This window comes from Filicampus tigris, chromosome 17, assembly GCF_054856515.1.
Source record: "Filicampus tigris isolate MCC_2025a chromosome 17, RoL_Ftig_1.0, whole genome shotgun sequence".
In the NCBI taxonomy this organism is placed as follows: domain Eukaryota; kingdom Metazoa; phylum Chordata; class Actinopteri; order Syngnathiformes; family Syngnathidae; genus Filicampus; species Filicampus tigris.
Window position 1 is genome coordinate 17,881,861 of NC_141233.1, and position 19,693 is coordinate 17,901,553.

At 51.7% G+C, this 19,693-nt stretch overlaps 2 protein-coding genes across 8 annotated transcripts in view; both read left to right on the plus strand.

Moving 5' to 3' along the window:
* The window catches only part of sgcd (sarcoglycan, delta (dystrophin-associated glycoprotein)), a 116,557-nt gene extending 109,120 nt beyond the window's left edge, over window positions 1-7,437 (plus strand). For all 7 annotated transcript variants that reach the window (XM_086012394.1, XM_086012393.1, XM_086012392.1 and 4 more), the window contains exons 7-9: window positions 114-186; window positions 2,280-2,403; window positions 4,760-7,437. In XM_086012394.1, the coding sequence (XP_085868520.1) occupies window positions 114-186; window positions 2,280-2,403; window positions 4,760-4,945 (383 nt within the window). In that variant the 3' untranslated portion in view covers window positions 4,946-7,437. The remainder of the gene's footprint in view (window positions 1-113; window positions 187-2,279; window positions 2,404-4,759) is intronic.
* Window positions 7,438-13,398: 5,961 nt separating this feature from the next.
* Window positions 13,399-19,693, plus strand: part of LOC147133841 (rho GTPase-activating protein 7) — a 35,462-nt gene continuing 29,167 nt past the window's right edge. The window contains exons 1-2 of the mRNA XM_086012172.1: window positions 13,399-13,515; window positions 16,160-16,211. The gene's annotated coding sequence lies outside the window, so the exon portion shown is untranslated. The remainder of the gene's footprint in view (window positions 13,516-16,159; window positions 16,212-19,693) is intronic.

Consider the following 19,693-nt stretch of genomic DNA (forward strand, 5'->3'; position numbering starts at 1 on the left):
ATTCCCCACCATTCTTGACGTCTGGATGATTTTTTGTTTTTCATTGTTATCTACTTTTTCTTTTCATTCTTACCTACTTTTGTCATCGGAAGTGTTGTTTGTTTTTGTCCCAGGCGCCCAGGGAGCCGTGTTCAGCAAGTCGGTGGAGACGCCGCACGTCCGGGCCGAGCCCTTCAAGGAGCTGCGGTGAGTTCTCGTGAGCCCCGCCCCCGCCCGTCCGGCAAATGCCCGCTCCCCACTTCTCATTCCTTTACCGGCGTGCCTCATGCCGGCGACTGGGCCGCTACGCGTTCGTCGGACGTTACGAGGGGAAGCGGATAGCGGCTGTCGCTTCTCCAAGCGACGCATCCGTCTGCGTGTGTCCTTGCGCGGCGGCGGCGACGACTTTGCGCCGAAGGAAAATGGCTGACGGACGTCAGTCCCGAGCTAAAGATAAAAGCCAATATTTATGAGGCAATGAGGCGCAAAGTGACAAGCGAGGCGGCGGGCGATAAAAGAAAGTCGCCACTTGTTTGTGTTCCGTTTTGTTTGGCGTCACACCGACTTTAATGGACTCGAGTAAAAAAAAAGCGCTCCAACCATTGATGCTGATCGTCGTCCCTGAAGTCCTGCCTCCTGGACGGGCGATTTATCGTCCGCAGCCTTCAACTAAAGACGAGGACGCTCCGAGTGTTCAAAGTCGCCGAGTGCACTCGTGGAGAGCAACGAGGAAAGTGGAGCGCGGTCGGTTTTCACCGCAGCCCGCGTCCACGCAAGCCGCCCCAAATCAAAAGCGGGAATCCGGAGAGGACCTCTTTTGCTCCGGACGCCCCGATCGGGAATCTGGCCGTTTCAGGATCTCGCGCGCACATGCAAAGTGTGGCCGAGCGGCCCCGTGGAAAAAGTGCGGCCCGGCCGGAGCCAGCTTTGCCCGGCAGCGCTTGGGACTTCAGCCCACCTTCCAAATGCATCCCATCGGGACCGGACAAAACCCGTTGGCGCACGCTGCCGGTTCCGCCCTTGATTCGTTCACCTTTCCCCACATTTTCTTCATCATGGTCCCTTATTTCATTTTGCTCGACGTGTTTTAAGACCGGTGCTCGTTACGTGTAAAGGCCTCCCCCAAAAGACGCTTTGTTCATGGCGCTCGATAAAAGATGCAAAGTAAGCAACTGTCATGGCATAAGCTCTGCCTTCGCGGAAGGCGCATTCGCTCCAACGATTAATTGAGCGCGCGTGCAGCACAGGTTTGGTTTTCAGTTGAATTGCTTTCGCGCGGATGTCTCGCTGGCTGATGTGACCGCGTTCCGCCCGTCAGCCCCGCACTCGCATGGACATCATCTATTAGCACTCACGCTAGCCCACGCCAAAGAAAACAAAAGCCCTCAAAACCTTGAGCGGAGTTCAGCAATGTTGCCGACCGACGCCGGCGAGACTTCACGCTCACACGTTGCGAAACTAGAGCGGAAATCGGTCGCCGCCGCGAATATCGCCGAGTTTCCGCTCAAACGCTCAGAAGCGCGCTAGTTGCAAAAAAGTGAAGGCTTCCGGGCTTTGGAAATTTGTCGGCCGACGACGGGCGGCTCAAACACCCGCCGTGACTTTTGCCGTTCGGGAAGAGCAAGTTGTCCCCAACAAAGTGCGACGCGGACCGCGTGCGTTCAAACGTTTGGAGAAAAATGAAGGTGACCTTTCAAGTTGACATTTATGATCCGCTGTGAGCAACGGACGGCCGACCGCCCGCGCTCCTTTGCGCGTGAAAATGTTGCCCTTGTTTTGGCCGTTGGCCGTCCCAATGTCATTTCCGCTCAGCCATCGATAAGCTTTCATCGTCCTTTCGGCGCTTGCTATCTGCAACTCCAATCCGAGCTTAATAACTTTGGACGGCGCTCGCAAACGATTGGACGACCGGGACGTGATAAGAAGAATTTGCCGCCTCCTTGCGTCCGTTCCCGCTCGTCTCTCTTTTGCATCCTCCGTCCTTGGCGCCGGGAACACTTTGGCCTTGTAAATATACGAGCGCGGGAGCAAATTGCAGGCTGCGTGGCAATCCGGGCCGCGCTTTGGTGAACGCCTTTGGCCAAAGAAGCTCAGTGAAGAAGGGCGCAGCCACCCTCTGCCCTAGCAAACGCTCGGCACATTGCTAAAGGGGCGCGCGGCAATCAAGGGCAAAATGCGGCGCCTGCCGCCGTCCGAATCTTCTGCCTCTTGCTTTGTGCGCTATTTGAGGGACGTCTCCCGTTGCAATGGCGGGATTTGACTCTTTCCCGAGCAGCCTTTGATTGTGTTTTCTTGTCCAGGCTGGAATCGCCCACCCGCTCCCTGCTCATGGAGGCCCCCAAAGGCATCCAGATCCTGGCCGAGGCCGGCGACATCCAAGCCATCTGCAGGAACGAGCTGCGGCTGGAGTCCAAAGACGGAGAGGTGACCCGCCCTCTTACTAGCTAGCGCATCGCCGCTCGGCCGCTACGCCGGCGTCACAATCGGCCGACTAGGCAAACGCGTCCCGGCAATTTGTCGAATCGGCCCTTCCGGCCTGCCCCGGACAATCCCAACACAAATCATTCAATCGAACGTAAAGAATGAAAGGGGGGCAGGATAGGACAGTCGGCAGGAAGACTTTCACAACCACCTGTACTGTCAATGAGGGTAGAGGATTGACTGTTTTGCTCGGAGGATGAAGAATATATGTCTGGCAGCACTCTGATATTGTGTGCCGACATCAGTGCTAGTCTTCTTTTTCTAAATGTATTGCTTCTGGCAGTTTAGTGCGCAGCGGTATACTAGCGCGGATGATGACGGCGTTTTTGCCAGAGGCGACGTATTGAAGATCAGCATGTTTTGGCCAGGTCAACATGATCAATCAATATGATCAGTTGTGAAGTGAACAATTGGAGGCAGCATTTAGCATTTAGTCCGCACTTGTAATTGGAACAAGCGGAGTGAGTGTCAAGGTCACCTTCCTCCGCCTCCTTGTTCATATCAGCAGCAGCAGCAGCAGCAGCAGCAGCAGGTCTTAACGTACACGACTAAGTTTTGAAAAGACTTTGTGGGCGCCCCCCCCCCCCCCCCCCCCTTCCCGCCCCCCATTAATCCTCCTCAGCTGATGCGAAACAGATCTGACACCACGCCACAGCCGCAGAGCCGGGCGGGGAAATCCTTTTATCAGCGGCGGCGGATGCGCGGAACGGATCGGCGTGGAAGATGAGCGAGCGGCAAAAATGAACACGAAGCTCAGAGTCGGAGACAGAACGAGGACAGAGGCGGGACGGCAGGAGGGAAGATTGCGACTCGTGATTAATCACTTGAAAGAAAAGATGACCGCCATTGCGTAACGCCTGGTATTTCGCGAGCGCATTTTTCAACATTGAGCCATTAGGACAAAAGGAAATGAGCAAATGGGATCCATTTTTTAGAGCTGCGAGGCGGACCGGTCCCCGGGCACCCGCAGGGCGGGCCAAACGGGGATACCGCAGGGCACGAAGGCCCGATGAGTTGCAAACGTTGCGCTACTGACGCGGCGCGCTCGCCCTCTGACCGGCCGGTGGCGTTTTGCCGATTTGAATGCACGTCCAGGCGGCGTTGTTGTCCACCGCCTCGCTCTGTGCATTTGGATGCATTTGCTTCCAATGCATTTCAAAAGAGCCGGCGCCCTGGCTACCTCGGAGGAAACGGCCGCCCCGGCGCTGCATCGGCGCCGAAAGGGTGAATGCCGCCGCCGTGCCAGGACTCCCTTTTAGCGGCACTTTTGCAGGGCAATTGCGAGGCTGCGTCACGGGCCGATTGGCCGGCGGCTGCGGCTGCGGCTGCGGCTGCGGCTGCGGCTGCGGCTGCGGCTGCGGCTGGGGCGCCTCGCTCCGTCTCTGGCGGACGAGCGTGGGTCGGGGGGGGAGGTGGCGCCGCATTTCCGAGGCGTCAGTGCCGCTCCCGGGTGGCCTTTTGCCTTCCAATGGGCGACGGGAGGGGGCAGAGGAGCTAGGCGAAAAACAAAAAGACGTCATTCCTTCGAAGTGCGCCACCGTGTCCGTCCGATCTGCCGCGACCGATACAAGCGCAAATCTATGGCGCTCACAAAGTGTACAAAACGGCTGGTAGAAAGAGCCACGACAGGCAAGGTGTAACACGCCTGAAGCCAATGAAACGCTCTTTTCCCACCAATACGGTCCAATGTCAAGAGCTCGCCGCAATTGAACGAGTCCGCATTAAAGCGCAGCGCGACGCTGATCCCCGAGACCAGGAGGCGGCCGGGCCTCACGTTTCGAGCGGACCGCTTGAAAATGTCAGAAAGTGCAAAGGCACACATTTTCCAAAGAGTGCACATGAAAGCGCCACACGAAGCTGGATTCTCTCTGCCTCAAACTCGGCCGTAGAAAGGGGCGACTCGGGTTCGAAAGACCCTTCCAGTTCAAAGGAAGAGGGAACAAAGTCCGGAACGCGACGTGTGCGCCGACCTCTCGAAATAATCCACGTGAGCGTACACGTGGGCGATTCTGCGGCTGGCTCAAATTTGCTGCCGCGGGCATGAACGCACGTCATGACTCTGGGTGCTGCATGCAAAAGATGAATTCGCTCCTCAAAAAGATGCTTCATGACGGCTCAAATTTGACTATGAAAAGGGGGGGGGGGGGCAGTGAGTGGCCAAATCCGCAGCCGCTGTTGTGAAATCTCTCAGTCTTCGTCGCGGAGACTTTGTAGACCTTCGGGTAAGCCGAGTTTGCCCATGTCGACTTCCTCCTCGGAGCTGATGGGCCTTGTTGCTCTTCTCCGTCCGGTCCTCCAGATCTCCCTGGACGCCCGCCGTATCCGCCTGATGCGTCTACCGGAGGGCAAGGCGTCCGCCGGCGCCTCCTCGTCCGGCGGCAGGCAGACGGTCTACGAGGTTTGCGTGTGCCCCAACGGCAGACTTTTCCTCTCCCAGGCCGGCACCGGATCCACCTGCCAAATCAGCAACAACGTCTGCCTCTAGGACTGCCCGGCACGACGTCACGAGAGGCGCCGGGCTCGCCCGGACTCTCGCCTCGGACTCGCCCGGACTCTCGCCTCGGACTCGCCCGGACTCTCGCCTCGGACTCGCCCGGACTCTCGCCTCGGACTGCTCTTTCAGGCCCTCGGCCCTATTTTTCTAAATAAGTGGGAAAAAAAAGCCTCTGGACGCTCTATTTATTACGCCATATTCCGTCGCTTTCTACGTAAGGGAATTCAAACCGTTAGACAAACAGCCTTTTTTTTTCTCTCTCTCTCTCTCTCTCTCTTAATGTGCATTGTTCAGGGCAACGGGGTCACTCGCCCCATCGGGGATTTCCAAGAGGAGTAGTTGCTTTGAAATGGCCTGACCCCCAAACTGCCATAGGCACGTTTTCTTACATGACCACGGAAAGGTGAGAGACGCCGATCCAACGCCAGAAGCAGTCGGCTGATCGCCGAGCCCCGCCCACTCCGCCGTCACTCAGCCTCGCTTTGGAATTGTGGTTTACTTGAAAGGGTCGACCGGGACGTGAGGCGCTCGACAAATGTGGTCCGACGCCCTCGTGTAAAGCTACGCTGACCATTCTTTGTCATGTTTTCCAGGAATTTTCAAATTGAAAACCTCTTCTAATGGTAACAGCAAAGAGCGTCTGCATCGAAGCACTTCCTGATGCCGGAAGCTCTCTCAGTCAGATAGGCGGCACCAATTTTGCTCTAAAAAAGGTGCGCTCGGTTTGAAATTCCTCATTCTTTTCACAGCGCGGTAGAACTACGAGAGCTCACTAAAATGATGGAAGAATCTTGAAGCGAAGTACCTAAACGTTCTCTGACATAAATAGGTGGCCGGCTCAAATTTCAAGGGCAGACAAGAAAGCCCTTTCTTAAGGGAAATTTGCGGAATTTGCCCAATTCATTTTGAAAACCCTCATTCTCGCTCACAAGGAAAGCTCCAAAAGAGCTTGCATCAAAGCGCCCCGTGGCGTCGGGTGAGCTCTGTGACAAAATGGTGTCGGACTCAAAAGCCTCACCCCCCGGAATCCCCGTCCAACGCGCCACAGTAGAAGGTGGAGAGCACGCTTCAGATGTTGAAAGCGTCCACATTAAAGTACCTCACAATGCCGGACATTCTCTGAGATCAATCGGTTGCAGACTCAAATCAAGGTATGAACTCATTTCCAAATATCTCATTCCTTGACCTTTACCATTCTTCAGCATGCTACAAATGCACTCAAATTGAAAGTGTCTGCATTAAAGCCCTCCGCAAGTCTCAGCAACGAGCTGATTTCAATTATCGACTCTTCATCCCGGCACAGCGAGAGCACCCGGAAACGCCGAAGGGGTCCGTATTAAAGCGCGACGGGGTGCTCCGATACATCGGTTAAGCGCCGCGCAGCATTATAAATCCCTACGCGGCTTGTCCGCCGTGGGTCACTCCAAATTGGAAGCAGGCAGCAAACTCTCGCGTAGCTTCCTGATCCTGTCAGCGAGGAAAAGAGAATATTTATCAAACGGTCGTGGGGAAAATGACAAAAGAAAAGCTGAAAGCCTGAGGAGTTTCGATCCCGTGCACAACGCCGCGGCCAATCGCAAAGCCACACTCGGGCCGGCTGCAAACCTTTCCGGCCCAAAAACGTCATCGACTCGACTGTGAAATCAGCGTCTGAAAAGGTCCCGGTTTTTGGAATTTCTTTCCCGAGGGCTGACTTTGTGGCCGTGGTTTGCGCCGCGATGCGTCGGACGGCTGCGTCGGACGGCTGCGGTCGGCCCTTCTTGGTTCTCGCACATTTTGTTCGAGGAGAAAGTGCGCCCGTGCCTTACGCTTGCGGCAAAAAGAAGCACACGATGGTCGTCGGCATCGTCGCGACGTGGCCTCCGTTTTCCCGCCTTGCTCTCCCGTCCGGGTGCAAAGATCGTCAGCGATCCGTCATGTCCCCAAATCCGGTATGCGCAACTCATGTTCACCACGTTTCCTCAAATAACGACCTGATGAGCAAATGAGCACGGGCTGCTAGGGCTTGCCGCCTGTAGATAATTACACGGTGACAACCGCTTTCAACAAAAAGGCCGGCGAGTGGCTTGAAGAGCTTCTCGCCAATGATCACCTCCCCGCTTGAGTAAGTAAATGGCAACTATTTGAGGAAATGCGGTGTTTTCAATTGCAAAGCTTTTTTTCAAACGTACACCGTGTTAGGCGTTTGGACTTGAATTGTTTTCACAGTTACTCACCATCGCGTGCGTGTGCGCGCGTGTGCGAGCGCGCGGCCTGCGGTCTTTGCATTCCTACCCAAAGTGTGCCAAGCGTCTAATGTGTGCTACTTTAACTTTTGACCTTTTCTTTCGTTTTTTTTTGCCCGAACACAAAAGAAGACGGAGAAGGGAAAGGAATTGAAATCCGCTTGTTTTCTTCAGTCCAGCACTTGTCAACCATGTGTTGTTGGTTTTTTTCAATGGTGCCCAAATAAAAGGCATTGTTCAGAGTGCGCACACTCGTAATTGGAGTTGTGTCTTTATTTCTTACCAAAACATGTGCGCGGCGCGTCATCGCTGACGTCGGCGTAGCCGGCGTGTTGGGAGCGCAGCGGAGGCGACGTGACTGCCGTTGTCACGCGCGAGACGAACTCGCTTTGTTTCTCGCTCCATTCGGGCGGCCCAACGACGTGAACGCGCCGAACCGTTGTTGCCGCGTTGGGGGGTGCGGCGATGCCAGCCGCGATCGCCACGGAAGAAAATTGAACAACGGACTGAGTTTTTCTAGCTTCCCTGCGCGGCGGAAGACCGAGGGGACCCGCGGACATGTCAAAAGCAAGTCGGGTGGCCTGGTTTTCGGCCGCAAGGTGAAAACATCTCCCCATAAACAACCTTCCGTCTCGGGCGAGAGTGCGCTGCGTACATTTTCGTAGCGGTAAGTTAAGAATAAGGTTTGCAATCCTCTCGCTCTCTCTCTCCTTCAGTCACATAATGTACGTGCATGCGCTCAGTGAGTGAGGTCAAATGAAGGACGGAATGATCAACGCTCACGGGCCCGGTTCAAAAGAAGAAATAAGCCCGTTCCTTTGTGCAGCTAAAGTGGACGGTTGGCAAGCAAACACACCTTATTCCGAATGACGGTGTGGTTATCGTTCACCGCCTTCATCATCTGCAGGTGGAAGGCGATTGTTTGACCTGTCAACAAATGAATGGACTTGACGGCACTTTGCAATTAGCGGGTAAACAAACATGTCCGCGCGTGTGTTTATCAGCCTCCATTGTGAAGGCACTCCCCGATTAACGGAATTAATTCTGCTGAAAGGAGCAGAAATCCCTCTTAAAAAGAGCCCGACGCAAACAAGTCGTCAAGAGAAACTGTTCTATTCAATAATTGGACATTGTTGACAACACGCGGCGCGTTTTGGGCTTGCTTTTGCCGTCGTCGCGCACAGCAGGGAAGCCGGAATTGAATCGAAAAAAACCTCAACACAAAAGACGTAATGTACCATTAAGCGCGTGAGACACGCGTGCGTTTGCGACGCCTTATGGAACACAAAGACGCGGCTTTTATTCAGCAAATGGCTGTGTCCCAATACTTTAGTCCCTTGTGGAAAATGTCACTGTGACTGCATGGATGCTTGCCCCCCCCACACACACACACACCCCCTGCAGTCACTCTCATTCTGTTGTTGTTGTTTTTTTCCCCCATAGCAGAGCTGCTAACAATTAGCACGCAAATCACATGTTGGCTTGTTGTGAATTCAGCGATGGAGGAAAGTTGCCTTCGCCGCCCCCCTTTTCCGCCCACATCACAACGTTTGCCACTTCAAAAGGGGAAAGCTAATGAGGTGAGAAGATCCACACAAACAACTTTGAGCCTCAACTCTTGCTGACTTTTAGTTGGAATCGACAGCAAAAGTTGACGCTTCTCGAATTGGACTTTTTTCATGCTAAAACCACCAGGCTGTGTCTTTCTTGTGGTCTTTATCGCTAAATTGTCTTTCGTCCCGTACTATTCGGACTTTTTTCCCTGCCCTAATATTTAGCCTTGACCTTTTTCTCGTAAAATTGCACCTTTTATCTTTGCACGTGGCCAAGGCGGATTCCATCATCAGCGAGCGATCAAACCGTTCACTGATACGTTTTGCTTTTTCTTTGCCTTCTCTGCTGGCAAGAAGAGAGCAATGCGCGTTGCAATACGGTAAGACACGAGTAATACGCGGCTGCCGCAAACTCGCTGGCGTGGCTCCGCCGCCTCGGTAATCAGCTGCAGACTAATTGACAAACGTTGTGTGTCTTCAATCCGGCGAGAAGGGCCAGCGGGCGAGGACGCAACAGGAAGAGCAATTTCCGCTCGGCTTATGAAGCGGCGTTGAGCTCGTCCCAATCTGCACGTCGGCTCCAAATTATTTTCTGTCACGCTCGCAAGTTTAGGACCGAGAAGAACGGACGTGTCGTGTCATGAGGAAAAACCACAACTAATATGAAAGTAAAATGCTATTTTTGCCCAATGACGAAAGTCGCAACACAGCGGCTGCCGCGGTAATAGTCGTCATTTCCGGTAGAGGAGAAAGAATATATGCCTGTCGTTGTTGTCATATCGACCAACCGCGTGTGCTGCTGCTGCTGTTTGTCTTCTAAATACCACAACATCGATGCCGAGTTTTGCTTAAATACATCTAAATCTTTATCAACGCTCACAACGCTGGTGTTTCCTGCGCGGCTCTCAGCCAAAGTCAGGTGCTTTCACCCCGCTTGGACGGTCCAGGGTATACCCCGTTTCTCTCACCTGCGATAACCCGCTTCTTTCGCCAAATAAGGGCCGGATTAGGCATTCGTGAATAGCAAGGATGCTAAACTGGGGAGACAACGGATGCATGGACAGTCCGGGGTGTACCCCGCTTCTCTCGCCAAAAATCAGGTGGGCAACCAAAAGTCATCTTGAATACCCCACTTCTCTTGTCAAAAGATTGGCTGGACTCTGCACCCTTATTGATGACAAGCTGTGTTGAAAATGGGTGCAGAGTCCAGATTGTGCCCCCTTTCTCTCACCAAATATCAGCTGCAATGGAAAGAAAAACTTGTAGTCACTGCAATTCTCTCAGGCCGAGTTCCTTGAAGGGACCTCAAAGACAATGAGAAGTTGCGGGAGTTGTTGTTTTTTGGTTTTTTTCCTGCTGTCTCCATCGACTTTTACGCCATCTGTCAACTCCTGCGGGCTGCTGCCTTCCTAGTTTGTGTATGATTTTATTTTCTTATCCTTTCCGAGGTCTCTTTGTCTCTTGTGTTTGCATACTCAGGGCCGCTGTTATTGCCTCCAACGCAAACTTTCTGCACAGCTGTCGCGCTGGCTGTGGTGCGCAGATGCCGTTCACTTTGCCACGATTGTCACTTACTTCAAAAAAAGAGAAAAAAAGTCAAATCAAAGGCAGATTCCGCGGGCGCCTTGGTCTCCTGTGCAACATTAACAGAGGCTGCTGCTCTCCTCGCGTCAACATAGTTTGGTAGGCGGATAATGACCGATTGTTGAAAAAGAGGCTTCAAGTTGTTTGATGCCACTTCCACTTGACATTTAGTGTCAAAGTAAACGTCAAACAAAGAGAATTGCACCCCGTGTATTTCAAACAAAACAAAAATCCTTTCAATCTGTGCTAGCGGAACGCTAATACATCACGCAGGATGGAGATTGATGGGCAAACACTCGGATGGGCATGGACGGTCGGTGCCTTGCGGTTATTTGAACACAAACGCAATTGCGAGGGGACAATTTGGAAAACCAACGTCTGCCGGGTGCCCCACAAAGTACTTGTGCCGCCGGGACGGGGAGTGATACGAGTGTTTGGAGTTGCACATGCGCTCCACGGTGGAAGCAACTTAACAGTGTGCTTGCTTGGCAAGATTCCTCAAGATGGCGGCAACGCAGTACATGGAGCTCCTCCCCTCACCTCAACAGAGTTCCTTGGCGCCACAAGATGCAAATATGCGGAGGTGCACTGAGCACCGTTTCTTTCTGTATGGATACAAGTGTGCCAATACTTCTGTCCCCACACCGTTGCTTTCCTCCAAGTTTGTCCTCCTGGTTTTTCCATTTTGGCTCCCCCCGCCTCTCCCGTTCAGGTCCTTCCCTCCGTAATAGCTTCCATGCCGAGTCTTTCTCTTTTTCACGAGCAAAGCGTGGGATTAACGGCCGGCGGCGGAGGCAAACGGCCGCCCGGGGAATTGACCTCTCCGGACGCGGCGGCGGCGGCGGCGGCGGCTCACATACGGATGGCGTTGCGCAAGCCCGGCAGCACCTCGGAGGAATGCTGCAAATGGACATGAGGGCGGGAGGATGAAGGGGGGGTGGCGGCTTGAGCACAAGGGGGCCCCGAGCAGAGGTGCAATAAATAAAAGGTGATGCGGCAAGCGGGGGATGTTTGCACGTGCGGATGGATGGGGGTCGGCTTTTCAAGAGGCCGTCGGCGCTCGTCCGGAGACTCGTTGTGTTTCCCGACGCTCTCGGCCAGCGTTCGGGGGCTCCCCGAGCGGTCGTTTTTTCTCTCGCTCGGACTGCTGTCCTCAGGTCATGCGGTAAAAATGAAGGAGGGGGGCGGGGGGTGACGGGGTGTTGATTTGCGGCTCCAGTCCCTAAGTATTGAGACGCCGGGCCTTTATCTTGAATTCTGCAAGGATGGATGGAGTCTTTCCCAACCGTATTTTATTCTAGCAAAGTCTCACAGCATCTCCAAAACAAAAATGTCACCAAGGGGATTTGCAGTGGTGTCTTGGAAATGCCATGGATCCATTCCAGCATCTTCACTCCTCTCTCAGCATAGTATTCGTTCTATGCAGAGGATCAGGAATGTACTGTAGGACTGAGTTGCTACAACGTTGCATTCAGTCCATCGTTTAAAGGTTTAAATGACTGCAACATACCGTACATGCTATTTAGCATTAGCATAAAGTTAGCACGCTTTAAAGGCTAAACTACCGTATGCTATGGTTTTAAATCCACAAGGTATAATTCACTCCGAATGACGGCTTGCATGTCGAAAAATTCGAAAATGTCGAAAAAAAGTCAACTGCGTCGAATGAGTCGACACAAAATGTTTTGCCCCGCAGCTTCGCCAGCGCTGCGGTACTTTATCGACACAGGCGATTCCCGCAGATGTGTCTTGCTAGCAGTGTAGCCAAAGCGGGCCTGTTCTTCCATGTCCACACGTTCCTTTGGTTGCCGTCACTGGCGCGCTTCTGTGGTGGCAGCATCACCGCAAAAATGTCAACGAAAAAAAAGCAAAGCACAACCCCGCTCGACCGGTCGACGATTCACCGTAGCGTAAACTTTAGGATGAAAACGCTTCCTCAGCGAGAGAAGTGAAGACGAGTGGTGGATGGCTCTTTCTTGCTTTTTTGGGTGACCATTGCATGCTTTGTTGCATGCCCTCCTTTCCCCTCCACTGACGCGCAGTCTATTTGACTTGACATAGTGTGAGGCAGATATGAAAGGTAGACGCGCTGACATCACTCCCACCCATCCGCTCACACGCCACCCGTCGGCCCTTTCGCACCACCCCCAACCCCCCCCCGCCCCCCCCCCGCCCCCGAAACGGCATCGCATCCAAGAGCTGTCAGCTGCTTTGTTGCCGCAAGCGCATAGATTGCCCTTGAAAGCTGTGCGCGGCCGCACCTGCGTTTGTACCAAAACAACGCAGTCTTACAGTTGTTGTCAACACTTTTAAAGGGGCCACACGAAGGAAAATTGACTTTTGAATGTCTTGTATACACGTCGTTGCGTGTCTGGAGTGGCCGCCCACGCATGGGGTGTGAAATTAAACAGGCAGGAAAATCATGAGCGAGTGCGATTGCGGGCGCGCATCTCCTGCTCTGACTCTTTGGCCAAATGTGTCTCTGAGCGAGCTCTTCCACACCACTGTTTTCTCAGAGTGAGGCTTATTAACATAATAGCCACCCCCCTGAAGCCAAAAGGTAAGCAGAGCTGCAAATGTTTTAGTCATGCCCAGCTAAATTGTGGACGTGCGGAAACGCGCTCGCTGTTTTGCAAATGCCGAGGAGGATTTGAAAAATGTAGCAAAGCGACACAGAACAACTGGAAATGGAAAGATCGATAGACAGACCTCTACGTGCTGTACTTTTCCGATTATAAATGGCACTTTTTCTGTATTTTGGCTGGACCTCTGACCTTTAGTCGGGGGCGCCGTGTACATACGGTATTGCAATTACAGCTCAGGCCGTCATCCCAAACCCCCGTTCCCGAGCTTTGGTGGCAAATACTGGTGTTGCATTACTACCATTGGCCAGAAAGTGGCAGTAATGCAGCAAAAGTATTTGCCAACCGCCAACAGGGAGAAGAAGAAAAAGTCATCATGCATTACCACCGGTGGCCACCTTCTCTAAGCATGCTGAAAAGGTGGCGGTAATGCACCCGGACCATTTAGCAACCATCCCAAAAAAAAAAGAAGAAATGGAATAAGTTGTAGTAGTAGTCATGGCAACTCATGTGTGACGTATTGCTACGTTAGCATGCGGCTTATGTAACAGCAAAAGGCGCAACAACCGACCAGGATTCTACCTTTGACCACAAGGCAACGCGGGAGTCTAGTTCAGGTAAGCCCTTTTAAACTAAAAAGAAAAAAAACTTTTCCAGAGTTACAGGCTCGTTGCTCGACCTCTTTTCCTTCCGTACTGCCCCGACGCCCTGGCCTCCGGCCGGCACTCCTTTTTTGCGGCACTCTGAAAAAGCGAACAGCACATTTGAACAAGGCTTCGAGGCCCCCCGACGCTGGGTCGGAGCGAAGCGGCACACGCTCCGAGCGTATTTGCGAACGCACCCGCGATTGGGGAACGGGCATTTGGGGTGGCGAGTCCGAGCGCGACTTTTCTCGCTCAAAGACATTTCCCGAGTAGAGCCACTTTCACTGGTGTGGAAAAATCCAATTGGATAGATGGCTTTTATTGTGACACCTGGGAAGTGTTTGGTGAAAGCGCCACACACAATTGAGAGTGAGTTGGTGTCTTGGAAAGGAAATGCTGCAGCGATAATGCCATTGAATCTCTCTAGTCACCAGGATTCTCAAAGAGTTACTGGTGCACAGGAAGCAGAGCAGTTGCATCCCATTTTGGGGGGCTCGCAGCCTTATGTAGGCGTTCTGAAAAATGCAGCTCCTGCTCGGTGTTTTTTTGTTCTTTTTTGGGGGGATCAGCGGGGCTCGGCTTTAATTGGCTCGGCGGCAAACCCACCTTTGATCTGCGGGACGTCACGCCATGAAAGCGTGTGTAAAGGGGCCTCGGCGGGGGGATGAAAGGATGAGCCGCCGCCGCCGCCGCCGCCGCCGCCGCCGCCGCCTCCCGAGGGTCGTTGTTACCCACACTGGACGCCTGCCGGGCCACTTTTGTGGACGCGCTGACATTTTGCTGGACAGGATGGAAATGTCAGTGAAATGATGAACTGACAGATACTGTGCTGTCAAAGTGCGGTACCGATACCACTTGGCTTCCGTTGTATAGAACTTTTGATGTAATACATTTGCGCTTCATCTTGCTTTTCAAACATGTATTCGGATACGGTTTTTATTTCGCTTTTACATGCAATGCATTTGAATTCGTTTTAATCGGTCTTAGAATGTAGCACAGTACAATCGACAAGCTTTTGTCATGGATACAATTTTAAGTTGGGCAATTCAAGAAAATTGCTTTGGTTTTGCTAATGTAAAAATGGGCTTTCTCGCATTTTCGACAAACAAAGGTTGACAGAACTTGTTTTGTCTCCCAACTTAAAGACATCAGTCAAAACAACTCTGCAAATTGTTTTGGAGCAAACAAGTTTCTTGCTTTGCTGTTTGCTCGCTGACATTGTTGCCGTAAATGTCAAGAATTCATATTTGTGCTATTACTGACTTTTCTAAGAATTACTGCTCCGGCCCCCCAAAATCCAAGTTGTGTTTTGTCCAGCGCAAGAATGTTGAAGTGTTCCTCTTGAAGCCAGCCAGCATTACACGACATGATCATGAATGAATCCTCCGGCCGCCTGCTGGTTGAGATGGCGATCCCATCCCATGCATGCTACGCATTAGCCGCACGCAACGCAAATATGCAAAGGCGTGCTCGGAATCAACGTCCTTTCTGCGACTGCTCGCACGCGGCCGAGGGGTTTTGAGGCCGAGGCGGCGGGTTGCGTTGCGTCCCGCCGAGTGCAATTTAATTACCTGCTTTGCTCTGGCAAAACGGGGGGCTGGGGGGGGGGCTTTGCTCAGCCGCCACGGATGCAACTAATTGCGGTCTTATTTGAAGGGTAAACAAATCTGCCGGAGCATGACTCCCGTCAGTCCGCCTTCACCGGGAGAGAAGAGGTGAAGCCACTTCCCGTCACAACGCACTCAAAGACGTCGCCGAATGTTTCATCAGCCTTTTGAGGAAGTGGCCCGTAAAAGCCTCTGGAATAATAAGAATGATATCCAAGAAAACAAGGAGCGACTTTTGCTTTGAGGCTTCTAATTTTGGAGCGCCGCAAAAATTCATTCCTCATTTTGATGCCGCTGTTCGCTGGATGAACGGGTTCAAGTTGAGTTCAGTGTCAGAGCCGCAGCAACTTCTCCACCTAGCATCTACGTTTGCCTTTTGTGCGAAGACGCGCTCGGATAGCTCGGAGCCTCCTTTTGTTTGTTAATGGAACGAGGGTTGCAAGTCAACGCGGCGCGGCCACCATTGGACAAACTTGTTACAGTGCTCTTTTTCCTCTCGCGGGAGGAAGACGATGACAAACACCTGGGAAGCGCTAGCGGTGTCTTCAATGCGCCCAAAGTGAAACTCGAACCAGCGTACGACACAATTTCACAGATCTACAATTGTTGAAGTGGAAATATTCTTCCATTGCTCGGTCCGCGTACGTTGCTCGTATTTGAAGCGTTCCAATGTCCGCAACATCGAGGCTTGACCCGTTGGCCCTCGATGGCCTTTTGCCATCTGTGCGTCGGAATGGAGGTTGCAGAATTTTGGACGACACTTGTGTGGAAGTTCAATTGGATACCCAAAGTGGAATTTTCCTTTTTTTTTATGTGACCGTTGACCTTAAACTTAAAACGCGAGTGCAATAAACACCTTCAAGTAAGCCTTGGCAACTGTGAACATTCTGGTAGTCCAGCTGGACAAATCAAAGTGGAGGATGTTTATTGTTTGTTTTTTCTTCACAAAAAGATATTATGCGAAATAAATGGTCAATTTTGTTTGTGTGTGTGTGTTTGCGCACTTCAAGGTACAACACCAAGATGGGCCATAAAGCTGACTCGCAAATGTAAGGACATGAGGTAAGCTTCAAGTTTTGCTCACTAATAGAATGAACCTTTAGAAAAAGGAGCATTTTTCAAGTGCATTTCTTTCCGTTCAACGCTGCATGACGATGCAAGTGACGATGCGGCCATTTGTGCGCTGTTCGATGCAAAGGCAAAAATCCATTTGGATTGTTGCCTTCTCGTGCAAATTGTACAAAAACAAAGTTGAGGCTGGCTTTGTGAGCGGCCTTTAGATTTGCACCTCCGCAAAAATGTAAAAAGACAGCTCTCGGTATGCGTGAATCATATTGCGCCGGCAGATCCTCCGCCGGGAAACGACTGCTCCAAACCTTGTATTTGAGGACAAGTCAAAAAGAATGGACTCAAAAGTAAAAATGCCTTGTCATTTTTATTGTCAATTACGTACTGTATATCCAGTGCCATAGGGGAGCTGTTTTGATAAGTTGCCGGAAAAAAAGTAAGTACAGGAGGTCTGTTTCTCATCATGAGTACAGCAAAAAGTCAAATCAAAAGCAAAATGCACCAACAGACGGTACCGGAAACTCCAAATGTAATGCGACGACTTCCCAAAAGGTCCAATCGGTCCAATTTTGCGCATATTCCTTCCAGGCGCCTTTTGGGGGAGGGCCTAAGGGGGCCGCGGAGTACCAGGGCTGTTTCCCAAATGACATGCAGACTTTTTGCATGGAGCGTCAGGGCCCCCTCGCTCCTCCTCCTCCTCCTCCTCCTCCTCCTCCTCCTCCTGCTCCTGCTCCTGCTCCTGCTCGGTCCAAGTCACCCTCAGCATGAGTGGTGACGGAGCAAACGCTGCCCGCATGGCTCCTGAAACTCGGCGCAGGAATATTGAATTGGTTCCTTAGAGTATGGCGCTGAAAACGCCGCTGCGGAGATGCTTGAGCGAGCACGTGAAAGTTTCCACCAACAAGGCTCGGGACGTCTTCTGGAGGAGCGTGAGGGAGGGGCGGCTGTGGGGTGAGTCGTGACGGCTGCGACCACTGTCCGCTGCGCCCTTCTTCAAAAGGACAATGTCACATGTGGAAAGTTGATGGCATTGAAAATATTTTTTGGGGGGGGGGGGGTAAATGAGGCGAGAAAATTGTCAGAAAATGTCATCATTTTCAATTATGCTGAATATCTGCAGGTATAAAAGCCTTGCATCGATGTTTTCGCACTTGACAAGTTTCCTCTCTATTCATTCTTATCGTTAATGTCCCACTCAAATAATATACTCATTTTGTGATTTTTTTTTATGATTGGTGTCTCTTGGATTCAGTGAACCCCTCCATTTTCACAGGTGGCCATTCATCTATTTGATGAATTTTTGTTTTGCTAGTTAGTTAGGTAGTTAGTTTGTTTGTTTCCATGGGCTGGTCAGAATTATTATTTTTTTCCGTAAATACAATTGTATTGTATTGTAATACAGAGGAGTGTTTCGGCTACCTCACTTAGTGGTCTCACGTTGCAATTCTTGCAGTCCTGTCTGGGCATCGTTTTCAACATTTGGCCCAGCAACAAAACTCTGGGCGAACGTGTGGCTTGACCGAGACCAAAAAAACAAACAAACAAAAAAAAACCAGCAATTCTGTTGATCTACTGCGCTGTAACGGCTCGGTAGCTAAAGTTTTATTTGGGTTGTTAAGTTTTTTAATGAAGTGTTAACGATATGTGAAATTGCGCTTGGAAGAGAAATTTAAAAAAGTAAGAGAAAGAAAGTGTAGTTTTCTAGTATGCCGCCTACTTAAGTCGTCGGTGGCCCACCCCCGAAAACACAAAAGAACAGAAAATGGAAACAAAAAAAGCGAGCCGGCAGTGCATCAAAGCGTATTGTGTGGCTGCGCTTTCCGTCCCCCGCATCCCCAAAAGACTTCCTAGCGACCACTGATTGGCCGTTTCATGACTGATTTGACGCTGCCGGTGGCAGGCATCCTGACGCCGGCGGACTTTGTGCGTGGGAACGTGCGCTAATCGCTCTTGCTTTTGAATAGTGGGTGATGAAAATCAAACCTCGAGCACATTTTTGCGACGGCGGACCTGTTCGCCGGGGATATTCAATGGACGATTAACTCACCGGATTGGCTGTTAAAGGTCAAGGTCAGGAGTGAGGTTCCCAAGACCGGCAGAGTGGCGCGTCAGCACTGCAGCGCTGATGGACTGTCATGTCATCGATAGCCGATGATACTGACATATGCGGTGCAAAGGATGCACGGGCTGGGGCTGCTTTGTTTTGTCACAGTTTAGCTTTGTTGTTGTTGTTGTTGTTGTTGTGCGTTGTTTTTTGCCTGGGAAGTAAAGTAATCCACAGCCTTCTGCTGCATATTTTGTTGACCATCAAAAGTTGAAGGACATTGAACCAAGGGCCGATCAGTGTTCTTGGCTTGCAAACGAGATTTCTTGGTCATTTGCGCTGGCTCGCTGTGTCCCGTTGCCTCTTGTTCATCATCTGGCCGTCTCAATATTTACGCCTGGCTAACTCACAGGCCAAATAAGGTCTCTGACCCGCAGCGCTGCTGCAAACAAAAGTCTTTTTCTGGAGGCACATTCCGTAAACGTCTCCACTCGGCCGTCAACCGAGGCCACATGCTGACGCTTTGCAGACGCCAACCAAGAGTCTGAAAGGATTGCAAAGCTGTCAGGCTGACAGGCTGCAAATATCCACACGAGTTGCCGCCTTACAAACATGATTGCCGTGCTGTGCGGGTTGATTTTTTTGTCTTTAATCTAGTGCGAAGAAGAAGAAGGCCTTTATTGATCCCACAATGGGGACATTTTCAGAGTTACGGCAGCAAAGACAAAGAAAGGGATACTTGTGAGCGCTCTTCTGTCGTAACGCGGCGGGAAGCGTCCAATCAAGTTTTACGCCAGCGGCGTTGTAGCTACGTTGCTTTTCAGCCGCTCCCTCCGCAACACGGACAGCGTAATTAACCTCAACCCGTCCCGCAGCGAACGGCAGTCTCGGCGGCGCAGCCGCTGCGCGAGTCTGACAGTTCAGCTTTGAAATGTTCCTCTACAGGGAATGAAAACATTTCCCGCTTCCGTTTGCCCGTGCGCCGCTAAAGGCGATGCCGGCTGAAAAGCGGCTTTGTGGTTAGGAATATTAGAATTGCTGGCTTCACTGCTTTCCGAAAATTCTTTTTGACTGGCCTTTTTTTTTGTTGCTCTCCTAGTCCAAATACATCGAGTGGGTCTGCGGTTTATGCCAGAGCTCCGTCCACGTCATCCGAACGTGGACGTAAGTCGCAATACGCCGCAGCCTGAACGTGCGCTAACACAATATGGAAGTGGATATTTGGATGACAAACAAGCAGGCTGATAAACAGTAAGGACGCTGCTAATTGCACCGCATGGCAAGGCACGCATGGACTTACAAGCCTCCGCCCACTCATTTGCACCTATGCTGCCTTTGGAGTCTTGTTTTTTTCCAGAATACGTTCAAAGCGAGCCCGCTGGTTGAAACAAGGCATTCTGGTAAATATTGCGTTTGTGGAAGATGAGAAACG